The sequence below is a fragment of the Abramis brama genome, assembly GCF_963993115.1.
Source record: "Abramis brama genome assembly, chromosome: 10".
NCBI classification, from domain to species: domain Eukaryota; kingdom Metazoa; phylum Chordata; class Actinopteri; order Cypriniformes; family Leuciscidae; genus Abramis; species Abramis brama.
In genome coordinates, this window is record NC_139972.1 from 26,535,759 (window position 1) to 26,557,510 (window position 21,752).

Below are 21,752 nucleotides of genomic sequence, written 5' to 3' on the forward strand. Positions count from 1 at the left end.
AATATTAATGTTAATTAGATATAAATATTAACTAATAATATTAAACAATTTAACATTATTAATAATAAGATTCATAATAACTAATTTACTGTATAATATTAGTATACTTGTTGGTTATTGGTTATTTAAATCTCAGTACCCTGTGTTAAAGACAACATGAGAACAAAATTACCCCCATTTTATTCAATAATGCACATTCCTGGTCTTACTGTGCATGATTCATCAGTGCATGGTTTTATAAAGAAGAAAAAAACGTAATCTCTGAAACAGCTTCACTTCTCTGACTGCCACTTTTCAAAATCGAATTAATTCCTGATGAATAAAAAAAATAATTTTTTTTTGTTTTTCTGTGAAATGTGTCATTTTGGAAGTAAAATGGGAGTGAATGCTGTTTCATGTTGACTTTAAAAAGTGCAAGATCAGGATGATCTGACATTAACATAAGTGCTGGAAAACTCAGGCCAGCCGGAGAGCTCCACCAGTCTTTTAAAAAAAACAAGATTTCAAAAAACTTTTGATAGATGCTTTTATTTAAAGTGCATTGAAGGTATAGTTGTCTTCAACTATACGACTATAAAAAAGTGGAGTGGATCTATCTAGAATCCGGAATCAAACATTCAGACTTTGGCAGGCATTTCAAAAGGATGCTGGAGCTCTCCAGCTCTGCAGTGTGGTGTTCAGAGTAGAAAGCATGCAGACTTACATATGAAGGGTCTGAGTGACTTACATATGAAGGGCTTGACGGAAGAGTGGATGTGTTTGTGTTGTTTAAGGCCTGAGGAGGTGGCGAAGGTCTTGCCGCAGTCAGGGCAGGCGTGAGCTCGAGCCCCCACGTGCTGAGAGCGGATGTGCCTCTGCAAGTTACTGGGGTCTGTGAACACCTGCTGGGTAAAGAGAGAGAAATACAGGGAGGAAGTTTACATACACAGCCCACAGATATTGGACTCTGGATCTCAACTGGATTTGCTTCAGGATGTAGATACTGTACAAAAGTAAACAAAAACATATTTGTAAACATCTATAGGTTCATGCTCTCAAATACAGTAGAGTTTGACTGGACGTACAACCTTTGACGTATCACAACAAAGAATGTTCACCTCCATTTTATACATTGATAAGCCTATTTATTTTGCTATTATTGGTTAATTGCTTTTTATTATTTGCATTTAGCATCGTTTTTTTTTTTCCATGATGCAATGACTGAGTTTGAGGTAACAGATTTGGGAAAAGTGAGCTACAGTAAGAGACACCTGTTTTTGCACAAATGTCTTTGCTAATGTCTGGACTCTACCTTTGAGCAGTTTTCACATTCGTAGTGCTTGCCGTTGTCATGTGACATCTGGTGGCGAATCAGGTTTGATTTCCAGTTGAAGGCCTTCGGGCACTGATCACACTTGTACTCTCTCTCGTCGGAGTGAGACAGGGAGTGAGTGTCCAGACTGAGAGAAAAAGAGAAAGACAGATTTATTAGATTTAATCATGTTTGGGTTAAAATCAGGAGGGAGCTAAATCTCTTTAGAGACATCCCCGGAATGTTCTCAAAAGTTAAAAGCATGTCTAAAAAAAAGAAAATAGTTTGGGGAATGGAGTTAGTCTGTAGTCAGTTAGCTTCATATAAGGGACTACAGTTGAAATTTAGCTTATACGGTTACAATATTTGTGTTGGGAACAAATAAAATAAAATAAAATAAAAATAGTAGTATAAAAATGGCAGCATAAAAATACCTCTGTGCATCAGGAAAGACCTGCTCGCACTCCTTGCACTCCTGTGGTGAGCGGGGTAAGTTTAGAGGGAGAGAGTGTAGGTGCAGCGGGTCGAGATCAGCATCGTCTCCAGCGCTGGGCAGACCCTGTTTAGACAGCTTGAAGCCGGAGGAAGGCGGGGGACCGCATGCATGCTTCTGATGGTCCAACAGCTCTGAACCAGACTCGAAGTTTAGGTCACAGTCCTCACAGCGGTATTGACGCTCCTCTGCAGGACAACACAAAAAGTGAGTTAGCAAGCGAGTGTATTCGTGTGTGTGTGTGTGTTTATGTGTGTATGAGTGCAAACTCACCGTGTATGTCTGGAGCCATGGTCTCACATGAAAACTCCTCAGCCTTCATGAACAGTAAGAGTTCCTCACCCGGCTGGACCTCTCGGACCACACGGTAAAAGATCTGGAGAGAGAGGCCGATGTTACACATGGGACAAAACACTGATACACTACTTTTTTGAAAGAAAGCAATACTATTATTCAGCAAGGATGCATTACGCTGATCAAAAGTCACAGTAAAGATTTCCATTTCAAATAAATGCTGTTCTATTGAACTTTCTATTCATCAAAAGAAAAATTCCATAAAAATATTAAGCAGCATATTTTACGAGCATGTGAAATAAATAAATGATGATTTGAAACGACAATACATTTTGATGGACAAACAATGATGGGAACCTGAGCTTGAGTTTGTGTGTGTGTGTGTGTGTTTGAAAGAGATGGTGTTAAGGGACCTATCTGTTTGACACACACACACTTCCTGTGTGAACACAATAGGTAGTGGGAGAAACAGTGTTATTTGGATGGTGTTATTTTTGGCAAGCCTTGAAGGCATTAGACGGCTCACTTCCTGTGCAGTCCGGTGGTGACATTTGAGCATTCTTATTAGAGATGTCACACAATCAGACAGACACACAAAAAAACTTCTGATAATATGATAAAGGCAATAGTGAGTTGCAAACCTCTCGGAAAAGCCACAGTCATTATGTGTGTGTGTACACAAGACCCAGCAGGCCATGGGGGACACGGAGGGACCGAGTCGCGCTCTATTGTTTAACAGGAGAATACAGGGAACTAGCAGAACCCTCAAGACGACATGAGAACAGAGTCTCTCACACACACTTTCACAGCCCGTCTACCCCTTCTGGTGCCTTCCTGCAGATCTCTGATATCTTGTACTTGTAATGTCACAACCGACCCTGTTTCTTTGCGTGTATGTGTGTTTTTATCGCACACACTCGCGCACAAAGGCAGGGAGCAAAGGGCCACAATAATATTGTGAGTATGAGACAATGGCAGAGCTGTTCAAATGTGGTGTGAGGGGCTGTGGGGTGAATGATACGGCACACACACTCATACAACTTGTTGGCCGGGGACGTAGCAAACCAGCCAAGCTCAGAGATCAGGGGAGTCACTCCTGGCAACCCCTCCTGGGCCCTGGCCTGGATCCTCAGTGCCAAGGGTGAGTGCCAACCTGCAGGTCTTTTCAGATGCCACAGAAGAGTGTGTGTGTGTGTGTGTTTGGCTGCGTGCACAAACACACACTATGTTCTGAGAATGAATGTGTCTTATCAGGAGGATTTTTGAGCGGTAACCAAACAGAAGGTAATATATCAGGATGAGTGATACAGTGTCACTATAGCCAGACAAAACTGACTCCAGAAGAAGCTAGATCATGTGACAAATCCACTCTGGATGTTCCCAAAGGGAGATTAAGAAAATATTAACAGATACATATAAAGGAATATAAAAAAAATCTCTATAATGAATGTACTACAAGCAAGTAAATAAATAAAGTTCCCAAAGGTAAAAAAATAAATAATAATAATCATACAATAAATTAAACAACACTTTCAGAACATGCTAAACGTTTCCTTTTGTAGTTACCAAAACCTCCTCCATTCTTCCACTAATTCCTTACAATTAAACAAAAATAAAAGAAATAAAAGAAAAAAATGAATATAACAAAATGTGTAACCAAAATAAAGAAATACTCCCTGGATTTTCCCAAATGTAAAAAGAAATCAAGAAAATATATATATATATTTTTTTAAATATATAAATATGAACCATTCTTAGTAAATATACTAAACGACAACGTAAATAAATAAATACTCCCTTCCTGGAAGTTCTCAGATAAAAATTACTCAAAGGCTAAGACACATTTATTTATTTATTTATGGAATAGGATTTAGGTTATGTCTATATTTATAGTCATTATAATTATGGAACGTTCTCATGGGGGTTATGAGCAAGAAACTTCTGTATTCTGTATAACAGGTCGCATCACTTCCAGTTCAGGTCTTTTGCATGTGCTTCTTTAAATATAGAGCTGTTTTAGTCAAGATGCCTTCAAAGGAGCGAGCAAAGATGAGCATAACTGATGCCCATCACATATGAAGATTCATATCTGAAAGTTATTTTATTTTTCTTCCTCTCTCTCCATCAGTTCAAACTGCTTTTTTTCAAACAAGCAGATGCGATGAGACCAGTTTGTTCATGTGATGTTCAACATAAAGCCTATTAGATAACCAGGCAAACGTGTCTGGGTTAGAATGTCACTTGGGTTAGCTAACTGATAAGTGAAGGTTGTAAACTTGTAAGCTTTCAGTGGCTTACAATAACAGATTAAGTCAATTGAGTCTACCTTAAACCAACACACACAAACACAGAGTCAACAGACCAGGCCTATCCCATACCAAGACCTCAATCTACATGGAGATTTAATATGATCTTTGTCAATCTTTGACCCATACAAAGAAGTCAAAGTCAATTCAAAGAAGACAAATCCGTAAGGGTTTATCCTCAGGTCTTATCACTGCAAGACTTTAAGAGACACAGACACTTGCACTTTGAGGGCACTCAGAAGTGCACTAGATAATCGTTACCTTGACTTCAGCGATTACTGAAGCAAACAGCGCAAGACTTTCCTCTCTCGTGTTCCAAGTAAGAGAGGTCACTTCATATACAAGCACCACACACACACATAGCTTGCCTCTATTGTGTAAGTGTCTATGAGAAACGGATGTTAGTCGACTGATGTCCTGATAAACAGGTCCATTAGATCCTTCGTTCAGCACTGTAGGAATGAAAAACACTCTCACACCGACCAACGCCTCACACTAAAATCCCCCTTTCCCCTTATCCAGTGAAAAGGTGATGAGTGATAATCAAGTCGATCAATATCTGACCAGCCATGGATTTTGTTCCCGTTAATTGTTCTAGGTAATACTTCAACTAAGAATAGTTAAGCATTAAAAATCTAAATGTAAATGATTTGTTTCACGCTCAATCTTTTTTCTCAATTTTAAATAAAATGTAATAGTTAAATAGCAAAATCAAAATCTGGTAGTTTGTCCTGTTTATTGTTCTAGGTGACATAGATTAAGAGTGCGATTTGGAAAAAGAAGAGCACATTCTTTCACCTCCACGTAAACAGAATTTACTATTCTTTCTGAAAACTGATAACAGATAACAGTCTTTTGTATCTCTCTCTCCAGGTTTTGTCGCTATAAGGAGGTACAGCGTGATTATAAAAACATGTGGGTTGCCGGAAGCCATAAAGTCTAAGCTGAGCTCTTTGTTATGACAGGGTGTCATAGTTTAACAATTATGGCCCATATCATAATGCTGTGTCTGAACAGGTTCTCTTCCTCCGTTTCTCTCTCTCTTCTAGTTTCTCTTTATGTAACCCTTTAGAAAAGTCAAATATTTCGAAAATCTAGACCTCCCAGCCATCATATTGTCTTGCTCTCTCACTCATGCGCTGGTCAAACATCAAAAACACACTTGAGATTGAGAAACGTTTTGATTAGATTCTTCTAGTGGATCTCATTTTGTAAAGCTGAATATGGAAAAGTACAATTGGCCTGTTTAACATCTGAATGCATCCTCATCATACGTCATTTCACTTGAAAAGGCCGACTGGTGCTTCAAGAGCCCTTTGTTATCTGCAGATAGGCAAATGGTAAGTTAATTTCATAATGACTGTGTCTACTGAATATCTCACAGTGTGATTTGGATGCCCAGAAGAGTGTGATCTCACCAAGATAATCCTGATAGTATGAACTGATTGCATGATTATTAATCCTTGCTGTGTAGTGGTTCAAGAAAGCATAACATAACTTCAATTCAATTCAACCCAATCCAGCTAAACGTTACTTCAATGTAGTCCAGATCAACTCACTCTAAATTGAATCCAGTCCATCTCTTTACTCGTCACAATTCATTCCAGTCATGTTAATTTAATCTTAATTTAATCTAGCAACTCAGTTTGCCTCATCTTAATTTTTCTCCAGTCCAAGTCAACTCAATGAAAATAGGTTTAATCCAGCTCAACTCAGCTCATTTTAATTGAATCCAGCTCAACTTGGCCTAACCCTATTTTTGCTCAATTGAATCCAGCACAACTCAACACAATTTAATCTCAATTCAATTCAGACCAACTCAACTCAGTTTACAATTTAATTGAATCCAGTCAAACTCAGTTCAGTGTAACCGACTATAACTTTAATCCAGTGCATCTTAATCCAACTTGATCACTCAATTTCTCCTCAAAATATGGACATAAAAGCTTTTAATTTTTAAAAGTTATCAATTTAAACATGCAAAACCGGACAAACTAACCTCACAGAATTTGTTCAACCATTAAAGAAGAAAATAAAAGGTAAACAGTAAAATTTTGTAGTGTGTAAAATACTGAATGTGACTCATTTCTCTCTCTCTTTTTGAGAGTCTCAGTCTTTCACTCCACAAGGATTCAGGAATTTGTCGTCCCTCATATCCGAGTGCAAAGATACAAAATGTGTGATTATCATCATGCTTGATCGAGAGTGTGTGTGGGTGTGTGTGTGATCCCGGCCTGTGGTCCTTCACGCTGCAGGCAAGATATAAAAGACCAAAACACAAAAACACAGTGACACACACGTAGAACGATAATGCAGAAGGAATCCGCTATTAAAGATAGCAGAAACACCTTTAAACACTTCATTATGTTGGCCATGCAGGTGCTCAGTGTGTGTGTGTGTGTGTTCTCCACGTACCTGCTCATGTATCTGGCAGGCTGTGAGGTTGTGTTGGTGGGTGGATGGAGAGATCTGGACGTGCCTTAGCCAGCTCTTGCTATCACATACGCTCCCATCCAAACCTGTCTGCTCGCCCTGACAGAGAAAGAGAAAGAGAACGAGAGATCAGCCTTTGATCTGAACTTTTAAAGATTACTGTGCAGTGACTAAAATCTCATGCCACCCACTGAGGCAACACAGATAAGTCAAACTTATCGACACACACACACACACTTTCTCTAAAACACTCATACAGGCTCTGACAACATCTTCTTTGCACACTTCACTTCTCTCCCTCTCACAGACTCTTCAGCTTTACTGTCTAGTCATCAAGCGAATGTCACACACAAAACAAAATTCTTAACTTCATCTTAAACATCATCTAGTGGATCTGCTCACTGACGTCTGTTCACGTAAGTTTTACACATCAACACCACAGCCATTTTTTGAGTACAACAGTGTTGTTTTGTGAAATGGACAAAATTTATTTTAAATGCATAAAATCTATAATTTTTCAATGTAGTTAGTCTATTTCATTTTCAGCACATATCCATGTCAAACATTTGAAAGGTTTTACTATTTAAATACAAATTTAGATGCATTTAAATGGAAAATGGAAAAGCTTAAAATGTTCTTAACAGACTTGCATGCAAACAAAATGATTTTGCAAAGACAAAAATATTTCATAAAGACAGACTTTCAAGTCAGCTCTACACTTTCTGCCAAAAATCTCGAAACAGAATAACGGGTTTATCTTTCCAGAGCTGGCAAACAGTTCACGTTCTCTCTCGCTCTTTCCATGATGTGAAACAAATATGAACACATTGTTAACGGAGAAAAAACGCGACAGATACTTTTTAATTGCAAACGAAACATTTCTTTAAAATTTTGTCCCTGAGTTTATTAATTTAAGGTCAAATAAATCAACACTGATCCTCTCATACACTTCACACACTTAAAAAAAAGAACGATAGGAACAAACAATTTGGGTTAAAATAAATAGATAGATCAAAACAAAACGTCAGAAAACATGCAGGCTAGGCTATGTAGCAAAAGTGCATTTATCTAGTCTACAAATGTACTGTTAAAATAATGTTCTTTTTTTAGAAAAAGGAAAGGTTTTATTTCACACTAAACTCGTAAAACTAGAAACATTTGTAAGCTATAATTACTTTGGTTTTTTATATTCTATTGTCTTGTCCATCTGCTGCTTTCATTGAACAAAATTCGTTTGACGAATGCACACAATTGTTTCAAACAAAAATAAAACGTGAAACATCACTACGAAAATAAGTTTACTCAAATGCTACTAAGTGAAGAAAAGTCAATAAAATGGTACTCAGAAAAATACCCCCAAAATCCTACAAAAATACAAAACGTGAAGACCAAGAAAAAAAAGCTAAAGATCTTAGCGACACACACAAGCAAGGCGTTTAAGCGTTACGCTTCAGAGAAAAGAACCGAAGCCCTTCGTTTCGATACAATTAAACAAGTTCAAAGGTGAAGGATGAATGGACTTTTATTTGACCATTAATTCGCGGCTTGTCAGAGAGAAACGTTGATATAAGGACATAAACCGCCTACCTTAAGAACCCCACGGAAATCTCACTGGGAAGAATGAGTCAAAGAAACGCCACCAAAAAAACTCACAACAGCCCCGAATGAAGCTTGTACGCGCCCGTTGTGTTTTGCGGCATGTATCCCGTGTCTCTCGCTGAAGAGAAAAAAAAAACAATCACCGCCTCTTTCCTCTCGTTTTGCTCTTATCAAGTGGACGACACGCTAAATTTCCCCGCGGACAAGAACTTTGTCCAACTTCAGTATGTTCTTCCCACGGCTGAAAGTCCCCAGGTGTTGATCTGTCTGACTGGCGGTTTTATTCACTGTCCCTCTTCCTGGCATCGGATCGCGAGCGCAAGAGTGTGAACAAGAAACAAGCAGGAGGAATCGTCCACCTTCAGTGATCCGAACGTGTAGGAGTGTCTCTGTCTGTCCCGTTCAAGTGGATCCTCTCTTGTCCCATGCGAGGGAGATGCGCTGAGGAGGAGGAGGAGGATGATGAGGAGGAGGAGGGGGGACCTGTCTCGCGTGTCCACCGGTCGGAAGTTGCGCGAGGCTCCCCCGCGCTCGCGGAGATGCGAGGTCAGCGCGAGGTCGGGACGGGGCTGCTCGTGGATAGACCCGAATTTCCCCGCTTTGATGAAGCCATCCAGCAATCATGAAATCAGCGGCGTTTTTCTCTCCCAGCTTGCTTTGCTCGCGGGGGAAGGACACGAGAACGAGGGAGGCTCGTGCAAGTGCAAGTGCAGTGAGGTGTAACTCTGTTCCAGTGTTTTCTTTAAAGCTATAATGACGTATAACTAACATTACGACTAATTTAAGAAATAACATTTATGTTTAGCTTCAGTAAACACAAAAATGCTATACTTTAACTCTTCAAATAGTAGGCTACTTTTCTTCTTCTTTTTCCCTCATGCACATTACACCTGCTCCCAGTCACGAGCCCACGAAAATCCTCTCCCATTTCTTCTCATACACAAAACCATACTCATTATTTCACGATTTAAAAAAGAAAGTATTTGTTTTATGAGCAGGAAAATAATTTCCTACCATTTCAGCCAAATTAAATGCGTTAAATAAAGACATTTATGTGGTCATTATAGATGCACTTTTTGTTTTGCATTATACATATTTCAATAGATAGCGAATTAGCCTACTTAAAATAAAGGTTCATCAAGTGGTTTCGCAAGTAACACTATTTTATAAACCACCCCCCTTTATCAGAGTTTCTGAGGGACTTTAAAACCTTAAACAACTTCTTATCAGACCCTTATTTTTTAGAGTGAGAAAAAAGACATTTTCTTGGAGTCCAGCGCATGCAAGAAGCACAGTCCATTGACGGGACTCTAATGACTCTGATGAAGATGAATATGCTTCCCTGGCCTATCTTTGACATTGAACTCAAGGTCCAGATAATGTCCATTGTTAAATGAAATCGCAGGGCAGACGCGGAGGAAGGACAGGAAAAATCATGTGTAAATACGGCGGCCCTCGCCAAAGATTCCCATAGACCCGCGCTCCTTGAGAACCGCAAAGAGACCCCGGTCCGCCGCGCATCGATTTCCTGCCATTCCTCGACTTGTCCATTGTTGGAAGCCTTTTTAATTTAGCCATAAATTGGGAAAGCTCAAGCTATGAGCTGTTCTATTTTCTCCCTGTCAGGATGAGGGATTTGGTTTATGATGCATTGTGTATTAAATACAAGTAATCTGGGAAAGTGATTGCCTGGCCTCGCCGGGGTCTGATGGAGGCTGGTGATAGAGGCTCCTCAGCTCAATTGTTCTGAAAAGGAGGAAGCGATAGCAGATAAACAAAAAGGGCCGGTGGTATCTGTACCAAGCCAGGGGTAACACGGGGTAAGAGAGCCCGCGGGGCAGGGGCAACTCCTGAAGAGCCACTTCTCGTCCGTCCCAGTAGATGGCGTAGTGAGCCGAGTTTAAACAGGGGAGGGAAACTTTCCGCTTTCCTCAGGAATGAAGTTGCATTTTTTTTTGCATTGGTGACACGTTGTTTAATGTCATATGTGTAGGGAGAAACCTGCAGGCAGTATTTGAATGGGCACAAATGTTTAATTCGATATATTCGTGAAGTCGAGAGACTGTATTATTTAGAGAACTGCCCGCCTCTCGCTCTCTCTGGAGGGAAGCGCATCAGTCAAGCGCGGAGCTGTGGAGAACCGAGACCGGGAGTCATTTCTTTTCACGGCTGGGAAATTGCTGCACACTACGCCGTACACATTAAGGCGTCAAATTGCTAGATGGAACATGAAAGATTCAGTTGTATTGCCTCCAAATAGAAAATCGCAGGAACGACCTACAATGCAACTCGACGCTTAACCATGATTGAATTCAATAAAACAGAATTTAATCCGACCCTATATGAATTTATTAAATAAAAGCACTGTCATTTAGATAGTAGATTTTTTTTTTTTGGGTGTTTGTTTAAACTAGCATGTTACAGCTGACTGCATATGGGTCAATGACAAATAGCCTAGCTAAAGATAGGATGATATTAGGGAGAAAAACAAGTTTAAAATGTGCCAAAGTTGTAAAAAAAAAGTTGCTGCCTTAAATGTTTAAGTACAATCAACTTGGATGTTTAAGTCATTTCAACTTAAATTAAATTAAACTGACTTTAAAAAAAAGTTGAAAATTGCTTAACTTATTTTGATGAGTTAAAGCAATGTAAAAACATATGTTGTTATAACTTATTGATCATACAATTGTTTTGCAGTGTAAAAATTTAATCTTTGACTGAATATGTGGTGATGTAACAAGTAAATGTTCTAAAAAAAACCGTAATGAATCATGTTTTAAACATGAATCATGTGATCAAACAATACGTGCATTTTCATATTTATTTTAAAAAAAGGTGATATTTAAAATTAATTGAATGGACGACGTAAAGTGGTCCTCTCAGTTTTATGGGTTTTTTTTTCCACATAAGACAACAAAATGGCTTCCTGCATGTTGGATACGCCACGAACACTTTGTTTCTATTGATGTAGGCCTACATTTTTAGAAGTTATTAATAAAAATTTAAAAAACAAAAATGCTATACGCCTACCGATTATTTTTAAACAAAAAAACAACAACAGCTGATTGTTCCAAGCTACTTATAGCTTATTGCCTAAACTTTCCCCCCCCTTTCTGGACAGTTACACCACCTAACATTTTTGACTTTACACACACACATTGTCTGTATGAATTACATAGCCTAATTTTTAACGCGTTTTTGATCGACCTAATCGATCAGGATAAAGAGCGTCACTTCATTGACCCACACTGTGACTAATACAAAACATGTTTCATAAGATTTTAAATGTTTGGCGTTTTATATGCATTCATAAACACTTTGAACAGAATAACAAATCGATTTTTTTTGTGTGTGGAGAAAAACTGCTTTCAAGCTGCGTCAAAATCTTTCTATGACTAAGCTACACTTGTTTTTATTTGTTTGTTTGTTCTGAAACACTTTAAAGCGGCATCTTGTATTTTTGTTTCGCTACATGAAATCTGCTAAAGTTTGGATGCAGCCAATGCGTTACCGTTCCCCTTCTTTCCAGACGCAATGCTTTGTCAGTCTGCAGGCAGGCAGCGCTGCAGCTCGGGTTTGTTTATTTGCAGTGGACAGGCTCTAGACTGCGCGCATTAAGCCGTTAGCTGAAGCTTGTGCGGAGGGGAATCCCAGATGGGCGAGAAACTGACGCCGAGAAGGAGCTGCTCCCCGCGGTCTCCCTCGGCCCCGGAGCCGCGCTCTAATGGAAACACTGTGTACGAGGTGCATTCCTGCACATCCTAACGGGAAAGAGGGGGGGAATATCGCAGCCAAATCCACATGAAATAGTTCAACCATTCATCGAGATAGACCTCCCATTGACAGGAGCGAAAAGCTGCATTAAGCTTGCACTCCTCCCTGCAGACGCTGGACTCCACAACCAGCTATTAATTTAAAGTGCGGGGCCACTCAATCAATGGGCTCAAGCAAAACTCATTTAAAACTGCTCCAACCGACCAATTTAGAGCCCGGGGCTGAGACTCCTTACCACTTAGTCATCTTTTGTTTGCCTCTAATAGCTTGAAAATCTAATGAAAAAAGCTATATAATGTTCTTAAAGGTGGCTAGATAGAGCTTCATAAATTTTAAATAGCTACTAATACTAAATATCATCACCAACAACATTAATAACATTTTGCACAATGGGTCAATAAAAAAAAATTCATATGGACAATGACTTGCACCTCTTCTATGATGAACATGTTTAACGTTTCTGAATTAAAAGTCATCGCGATATTTTTTTGTGAGGTTTAAAGTAAAAAATGTGTAGGTGAGGTAACTGTTTGGACATTGTAAAAACGAATTTTGTTTATGCCAAATCAAAGTGTTAAGCATCCAGCAGGAAGCCATGTTGTATGTCATGTGACAAGAAAAACCTAACATAGAGAGAGGAGCTCTTTGACTGCATGCCAAAGTCATTAAGTTTTTAGTACACTGTAATCAATCAACATAGTACAATCAACTTGGATGTTTAAGTATAAATGACATTAAACGGACCTTAAAAATTTGTTTAATCTTGTATAACATAAAAAAGATGAAAATTGCTTAACTTGTTTGGTGAGTTAAGGCAATGTAAAAACTTATTGATCATATCATATTTTACAGTGTAATGTCACATTTTGACCTTTCATAAAAGGCGTGTTTTGTTCATGTCAAATGGAGTTAGAAAACAACTTTATGACTCAAAAATTGCCAAGAAAAACACATTTTCAGACGTAACACCTAAAACTCGCATGCATTCAGGTTGCAAGGAAAGTATTTTAGTACTTTTAATAGCTATTTGACATTTCAAAATCATCAATCAATAAATCAAGATATTTGATGAAAGTGGTATAAATGTTGTTCTAAAATATATGAAACCAACATGGAGACAAATATTAAATTTTTTTTTTTTGGCAAAAAGATCAAGTCTAAAATTGAAAGAAGATGTATTAAGCGTGGCATATCTGTCAGTACAATTCAGCAAGTTTTGACAAAAAAAAAATATTGCATGCGTGGCACACAAAACTGCCACTCTTCTCCATCTGTATCCCAAAATAAAACACTCTTGAGGGGCTTTGAGAGCTCTCTTTACTAACACCAAGCAATTACCATTAAGAGAAGGGAGGAAATGAAAGTGGAAAAATGTAAATAAAAAATTTCCTCGGATCTGGAAGTAGGCCCGTAGAGCGTGTGTTAATCTCCACCTCGGTAATTTGGTTCTCTGAGAGAGGTACCGCATCCCCGCTGCTGCGCCCTGCGTGCCATAAATCACAGCTTTATGTGGACGGGGTCAGAGCGCCCCCCCTCCTCCTCCTCCGAGGTGCCCTGGCTTAGTCCGCCGCGCCTGCGCCGTGTTTACCCTCTCACCCGGTCCCTGGCTCGCTTCTAATTATTTCAGATTATTTTCATTCGCCAGGGTCACAGAGAAAGAGAGAGAGAGTGTGTTTCTGCCGTCTGTTTCAGGAGCGAGCCCTATGAGTTGTGTTGAATTAGTACCCCATCATCTTGGCCCCGTCTGTGCAGTCTCACCCGTCGTGGCCCCCGTGGGCCCTGGGGCCCGGCTGTGTGACGAGGGGCCTATGTTTCATCTCCACACACACACACACACCAAGCCAAGAGAAAACAAAACTGGCTGAGCTCCCAAAACTTCCACCTACACACTGAATAATTGAGTCTTTATATATGTGAGGAACAAACAGCTACCACAGATGACAAAACTGATTGTTTAAATGCAGTACGCACCACTTTATAGCAACATCATACATTTTCAATTCGTCATTAGGAACCTAAAAAGTCGCTGCGGTCTCCTCAGGAGGATCGGTTAGTACAAGCATAATTTATGTTTTGGATATGAAACGAGTTCGCGTAAGTGGCGGGATCCTTTGCGCCAGACCGTCGGGCGTGAAACAGATAGATTGTGTTCTCTGGCTAACATGAAGTTAATTGCTTTGACAGCGGGAATGACAAGACGTGACTCGGGCGCAATAACACAGGCGGGCCTAAAACAGAACCAGTAGTCTGCAGTACAATGCGCCATTCAAACCGCGAGACTTATAAGGGCCACGGGGGGATCCCTTTTTTTTCTTTCTCAGAAAACATAGGTGGGAAGTGCCGGACTTGTATTCACACCGCTGATTTTCGGGGTTGAGAAGTCTCTCTCCTGAAGTGCGGCCTCAGGCACCGCGTGGCACACGGCCGACCGTTGGAATGTGCCACCTCGGGGGGATGGGGGAGAGGAGGGGTTTATGATACGGGGCTGCGGTAATCACAGATACTTCCCTTTCGTTTTCCACACACACACATACATGGCCCACACTGTATGCCAGCCGCGGGGTGCAATAAAGTCCACAGCGGTGTCAGAGGTAACGTTTTTAAAACATAAATTAGGTGAGGCGGGAGAAGGACGAGCGAATCTTAAACACAATGGGACACTCTGGAAATTTCATTTCATCAACTTCATTTACCACAGTATCACCACACACATATAGACATCTCAGGGCTTTGGAAGGAAATGTTATTGGACTCTGTAGGGAGAGCAATTTGCTTCTTAACCCTACTGTATCATATTTGATATTGAACATTTCTAAAGACTAAACTATCAACACAATAAAATATTTGTGCAATACATAATACCTGCCCTCTGATTGGTAATTCATACTTTTTAGCAAGTAAAAGGCCTTCTAAAAACCTTCGTGTGTGATAGATGTGTCTTTTTGCTTTGAAATATTTCATGTAAGTGTAAGAATAACTTTTATATTGTTAGTAATAGTTCAAGATGAACATTTACTTAGTTTACTGGTTTACTCATACATCATTTTTTAGAAAAATCAAGTTAAAATGTGAGTATGAAATATGTCAGTCTTTTGAGGAACGTTTATTTGTACGCAAAACCTGATTTCATCAAGTGCAATATGTTCCTGGATCAAAATCTTTGTTGATCCTGAAACAACATTCAAATCAACCAATCAGAGTTTATGTCAAGTTTAGGTTCACAACCAGGGTTATGTGCTTCTACATCAGTGTTATTCACCTGTCATTTCCCTCTGATTTTAGGGATAATTTATGGGCAGGGTTAGGTTTAGGGGTAGGGATATGGTTAGGAATAAATTTACAGACAGGAATATAGTTCAGGGTTCAACAAAATATGTAAAATATGAAACTCTGCAAAATCAGGACGTTCTTATTTATACATCTCTCAGTCATTGTATTACATTGCATTATGAACTTTTATCCTTAAACAAAGCATTTAATTATCTTACTAAGACATATTTTTAGGAGATATAGAGTGACAATTGATATTTAAATGCATTAATGCAAGTAGTCTGTTACTTTATAAGGACCTCATTGATTTGCATTACAAGCTATCAGAATTTCATCTTACTTTTTGGCATCTGCACCAAATTGCATATTTTTGGGGGCCCCTGAATAAAATTAAGGTGAGCTCCCCTATATCATACTATGCAATAGTATGCAATCCCAATATATGAAATATAATACTCAACAACAAATGTTTTTATTTTATTTTATATTTTGCCTAAAGGTTCAATAAATTGTTAAAACTTTCATATGCCAGTCTTTACAGGGTTAAATGCCAGTAGATATCACTATTTTAATGCTAACGTAGTAGAACGTACCACCTCTGGACCGAGGCGGGGGTGTAGAGCATTCATTACGTTTATTGAGCTGTCTGAGAGCCTTTGATGTGTGATGCACTTGAGAGGGAGCAGCGAGCTCTCCCGTACGGCGTGTCCAATTTAAAGCCTAATATTTAACATTTGAGAGATAGGCCAATCTGGTGTGCTTACCGGCAGGAGGACCAGACACGCACACACTCACACACACCTTCGTAATAAGAAATTAGATACCACAAAAAAGGCTCATTACATCCACAGGCCGTCGCTCGGTGTCTTAAACCGAGCGGGAAATGAAATTCCTGTGGAGCAACGGTGGCCATTAAAACAGTCAGGTCCACGTTTTAATAATCACGCATGTAAGAGGCACTTAGCGCGCTACGCAATCTTTTCAATGCCACCTTTTAAACTGATGTCATTAGTGCTGGAAAAAGCCTTTAAAAGCGGATTTCTTTCCTCCTCCCGCAAACGCAGGTGTTTCGGAGGCGACCTGGCGCACACGTGTTACTGATGTACTTCTTCATTTTGGCTGCCACCATAATGCGTTGGCACCTTTTTAATTACGAGCAAAAGTCAAACAAGGTGACAAATCGCGAGCACTAAAAGATCGTCAAATAGAAGCCCATTTGTTTGCATGATTTGGCAGTCTTAGGAATGGAATTTCGATATTTCAAAAAGCCAAATGGGATTATGGGTGGATAATGTAAATCATAGCCGATTATTGTAACATTATGTTTCTTTGATTTCCTCTCACTTAGCCTGTGATGCTCATTGTAGGCTTGAGGAAAGGAATAAAAGACCAATTTCCTCTCCAGGCCTGTGATCTTTTTCCCTGATTGGATTCCTATAGGCTTTTGCGCATGGGCGACTTTAACCGAGGACTTCTCCGAAGGCTGTGTTTGAGAGTTTATCTAAGGAGCGTTTAAAAGGAAATGGACACCCTTAGGTTTAATTGCAAGCAGAAGTAACAGAACGCTACATTTCAAAGAGGATAAAAAGACAACTCTGCCTAATTAACTTGTCGCAGTGAGATTTGGTTACTCCTATTTAGAGCTTCGCTGGTTTTCAGTAGCTTCAAAGGGGAGTGAAGTTAGAGTCGGTTTATATTTAACCCAAGATGCTAAAGTGCTGCGACACAATGTGCTTGCATTTATGAGTTAGTTTGTAACATAAATGCATGCAGAAACACAAAAAAGTCTTTGAGAAGACTCCATTCTCATGCTTAAGTCAGCTTGTGTGTGTACCAGGAGCTGATTGACTTGTCAGACATTGGCGTCAATAGTGCAGGTTTATTCAATTCCAGCCCAATCATGAAGGTGTCACATGCTTTTGGGCGGCGTGCGGGCACCGGGCAGGCCTGGCCTGATAAATCTGCTTTTATGAGGGCCAGTTATAGCTTTTATGGCTGAATGTTGGTGAGACTGATTCAGTGATCAATCATGTGTGTGTGTGTGTGTGTGTGAGAGAGAGAGAGAGCGAATAAGACAACGGTGAGCGGACACGCACACACACTCAGGTACAGGTGGATCGATGCTTATTGTGAGTTTGGGGTGATGGAACACTACTGGGATTTGACTAGATCATCTCTCTCTCCCTCTTTATTTCCCTCTTTCGTCTCTCCATCCCTCCAATATTTCACTCTTCCATCTTTTCTCTTGGCATAACTCTTCATTCATCTTTCACCGCGTTCTCTGCATTACTCACAATGCCAAAGCTCTTTCCTCTGCTCTTTTCTTCCATCCCTCTCTCTCTAGTCTTCAGTGCGATGATGTCCTAATGCAAGACGCGTCAGCGGACTTAACATAAACACGCTCTCCTTACATAAACTAACACTGATACATTTCTCTCCCTCTCTCTTGTGGATGAACAACAGCTGTATCGCCATTAAATATCGATCAGCACAGAAATAGGCACACGCTTTACATGTACAAACACACTGACCATACCAAAGACGGTAGTTTCCCTAAAGTTGTCAGTAGACAGAGTTTGACACAAAGGCCGAAGAGAGAGAGAGAGAGAGAGAGAGAGAAAGAGAGAGAGAGAGAGAGAGAGAGAGAGAAAGAGAGAGAGAGAGAGAGAGAGAGAGGCCCTGCAGACGGTGAGACAGGAAACGGCTACTGATTACACACACATTCTCTTCTCATTAACACACACACACACTTAGAGATCTCATCTTCAAAGCAGTGTAAGAAAAAGTTGCTGCCTTAATTTTTTTTTTTAAGTACAATCAACTTGGATGTTTAAGTCATTTCAACTTACATTTAACTGACTTAAAAAATGAGTTGATTCTTGTATAACTTTTAAAAAATATATATCAAAAGTTGAAAATTGCTTGGCTTATTTTGATGAGTTAAAGCAATGTAAAAACATATGTTGTCATAACTTATTGATCATATAATTTTTTACGGTGCGTATACATTTAAGGAAATGTCCATCAGACACTTTTTTATTTTCAAAGTAAAAAAAATATTGTGCTGCTTAATATTTTCATAGACACAGTGAACAATACTTTTTTCCAAGAAATCTTTGATGAATGGAAAGTTCAAAAGAATATTATTTATGTAAAATAGAAATCTTCTGTATAACATTATGAATGCCTTTACTGCAACCTTTGGTAAAATGAACACATTCTCGCAGAATAAAAGTATTAATTTCTTCGAAAAACTCTTACTGACTTTTAAACATATAAATATATACATATATTTAACAATTAACTACCCAAATGTTCCCTTCTACAGTCAGTCTTTTAATGTTTATTAGAGCAAAATCGCCTGCAATAAGCAAACCATAGCATACCACAAGCCAAAGTGCACATGCCTCTAAAAATATCTCACAAATATCCATAAATTTCCTTGTGTTAAGCTTCCCTTCACCCCGAAAGCCTAAATCTGTCCTAACGTAAATCCCACAGTTCCCCAGCGAGACCCCTGCTCTATCTGTGAGTGTAAGGAGTGAAAGTGGGTGATTATGAAGATGTGGAGTGTGTGTACACAGAGCACAGATCAGCTCACACTAAACATCTGTTTGTTTGACACTTTCTCATTCACTCCATCGCCTTCTTGAGTTCCCCACTTAACATTTTCCTCCAAGTATTCTGACTGTAGTTCTCAAACTTTCGTACTTCCTTCTTACATTCTTTCTTTATTGTCTTCTTTCCTTCCTCTTTTCCTATTTGTCTACTTTCATTTTAGACTTACAGTTAATTCTTTCTCCTGTGTACTTCCTTCTTTCTTTCCTTAATGTCTTTTCTATTCTTTCTTCATTTTCATTCTTTCCATGGTTACTTTTTCTACCGCTCTTTCATTCTTTTTCCCTTCCTTGCTAAAGGGAAGTTCATGCCATCCTTCCATACTTTCTTTTGCCCTCATTCCTTTCCTCTCTTCCTTCATTCATCTTTCTTTTCTTCTCCCTTTTTTCCTTCTTCTTCCTTCCTTGCTTCTTTCTGAACTTCCTTTCTTCCTTTCCCCTTCTTTTGTTCTTTCTTTCCATACTTTCTCCCTTCTTTCCTGTCTTGCTTCTTTCTTTCCTACTTCACTTCTTTTCTTTCTTCCTTCTTTCCATGCTTCCTCACTCCCCTTTTCTTTCCTTCCTTCCTTCCTTCCTTCCTTCCTTCCTTCCTTCCTTCCTTCAGGGAAGTTCATTCCATCATTCCCCTTTTCTTCCTTCTTCCCTCATTCCTTTCCTCTTCATCTTTCCTTTCTTTTTCCTTTTTTCTTCCTTCCTTGCTTACTTCTTTCAGAACTCCCTTTAACTTCTTTCCTTGCCTGCTTTTTCTTTGTCCCTTCTTTTGTTCTTTCTTTCCATACTTCCTCCCTTTTTCCCCATCTGTCTTGCTCCCTTCCTTCCTACTTCACTCCTTTTTTCATTCGTTCCTTGCCTCTTTTTCTTTCCTTACTGTCTTCTTTCCTTCCTCATTCACTCATTTTCTTTCTCCCTTCTTTCCTTGCTTCATCATACCTTTTTTCCTCCCTCCCTGTTCTTTTGCTTCCGTCCTTTCTTTCACAGGTTCTAAAAGAACAGCAGTGAACACATGGATGAATCTGGGATAGGGCTCATGTTTATGATGTCATAATAAAGAGGAGAGCTTTATAAAGCGGTGTGTGTTTGCGATGCACTCAGGGGCAGCTGTGAGGTGTGTGAGGGTTGGCTCATGTTTATGATGTACTTATGTCTGCTGGTCGCAGGTTTATGATGTATGCTGCAGATGTACAGAGCTTTAAAGTTTACCGCAGGCTTTAAGACCAGGTGTTATGTGGTCAAAAGGGAGAAAAAATATTGTGTTTGGGTTGCGTCTCTCTGTATAAAATACGAACGTGTGTCAGCGTGTAGGTGCACGTGTGTGAATGCATATGCGGATTTAATGATAGTACTTAAGGGGTTCCCTAACAGAAAAGCAAGAGGGGGCTTGTCTATTCATTGGATAACAATGAAGGTTTAATTGCCAATACAGTTAACAGTAAACAGTTAAAGACAGAATTAAATGGCATTCGGCACACATTTAACTTCCGTTAACATTTTCACTTGACAGATGATAAAGTCTTTTATGCGTTTATTTGATTAAAAAGATACAGTAAAAACAGTACTATTGTGAAATATTATTGCTATTTAAAATAACTTTTTTCTTTTAATATATTTTTAAGTGCAATTTATTCCTGTGATGGTAAAGCTGAATTTTCAGCATCATTACTCCAGTCTTCAGTGTCACATGATCCTTCAGAAATCACTCTAATATGATGATCTGATGCTCAAGAAACATTTACTATTATTATCAATGTTGAAAACTGCGATACATTTTCTTTTGGATTTTTTGATAAATAGAAATTTTAAAAGAACGTCATTTATTTGAAATAGAAATCTTTTGTAACATTATAAAAGTCTTAACTGTCAATTTTTTTTCTTTTCATATAATAAAAAACAAAAACCATATAATATAACCTTATAAACCATGCACAATAAGCCTATTAACTCATAACAATAACTCATTCTATATATATATATATATATAAAGCTCAACATTCCTGGTATCTTTAAATGGTCCAGTCTCATTCTATTAAACAAATTTAAAGAAACAAACCAAACACAAAACAAATGTTGTTCTTACTCTTATAACGCTCTCATATTCTCTCACTCTCTCTTAGATTTTCGGGTCAGGGTTAAAATAAAAAAACATTCCCTGCACCTGAACATACACTCTCACATATAAATACATGCTTACATGCATAATGAGGAAAACTGCAGTGGAATATTGTATGTCATTATGTGCATGTGAAGCCTGAGGCTGTCTGCGACACAGTGTGATGTGTGTGTCCAGCGCTTTTAGAGTGTAATCTAAGCGCTGATCAAATGCATGAGTGTGTGTGTGTGTGTGTGTGTGTGTGTAAGAGCTCTTAATAGAACCCTGTCGCAGGGCTGCCAGAGTGAGAAACAAGCAGGGTAATGGATGACTGGAACCTCAGCTCCCAGAATTCCCTCTGGTGACCCTCGCCGGCCAGCCATGCCGCCTACGGCAACTCCACATAAAAAGGGAAGCGGAGAGGAAAAGGAGAGAAAAAGAGAACGAAGGAGCGGGGGGAAAGGAAAAAAAAGAGAGAAAATGTGAACTTGATGGGAATGAAAGAGAGAAACAAGAGATATGTTGACAGTGAAATTGCCAAAAGGCCTTAAAGCATGACAAAAACATTTATGAAAAGAGATAAATGTTA

At 39.2% G+C, this 21,752-nt stretch overlaps 1 protein-coding gene across 12 annotated transcripts in view; it reads right to left on the reverse strand.

Moving 5' to 3' along the window:
• The window catches only part of mecom (MDS1 and EVI1 complex locus), a 166,369-nt gene that overhangs the window by 17,695 nt on the left and 126,922 nt on the right, over window positions 1-21,752 (reverse strand). For 4 of the 12 annotated variants that reach the window (XM_084127000.1, XM_084126998.1, XM_084126999.1 and 1 more), the window contains exons 3-7: window positions 6,800-6,916; window positions 2,058-2,160; window positions 1,726-1,972; window positions 1,292-1,439; window positions 704-884 (exon numbers count right to left, since the gene is read on the reverse strand). In XM_084127000.1, coding sequence (XP_083983126.1) covers window positions 704-884; window positions 1,292-1,439; window positions 1,726-1,972; window positions 2,058-2,160; window positions 6,800-6,916 — 796 coding nt within the window. Of the gene's footprint in view, window positions 1-703; window positions 885-1,291; window positions 1,440-1,725; window positions 1,973-2,057; window positions 2,161-6,799; window positions 6,917-8,404; window positions 8,543-21,752 lie in introns of those variants that run through there. The other 8 variants (XM_084127001.1, XM_084126994.1, XM_084127003.1 and 5 more) reach the window with 4 other exon arrangements.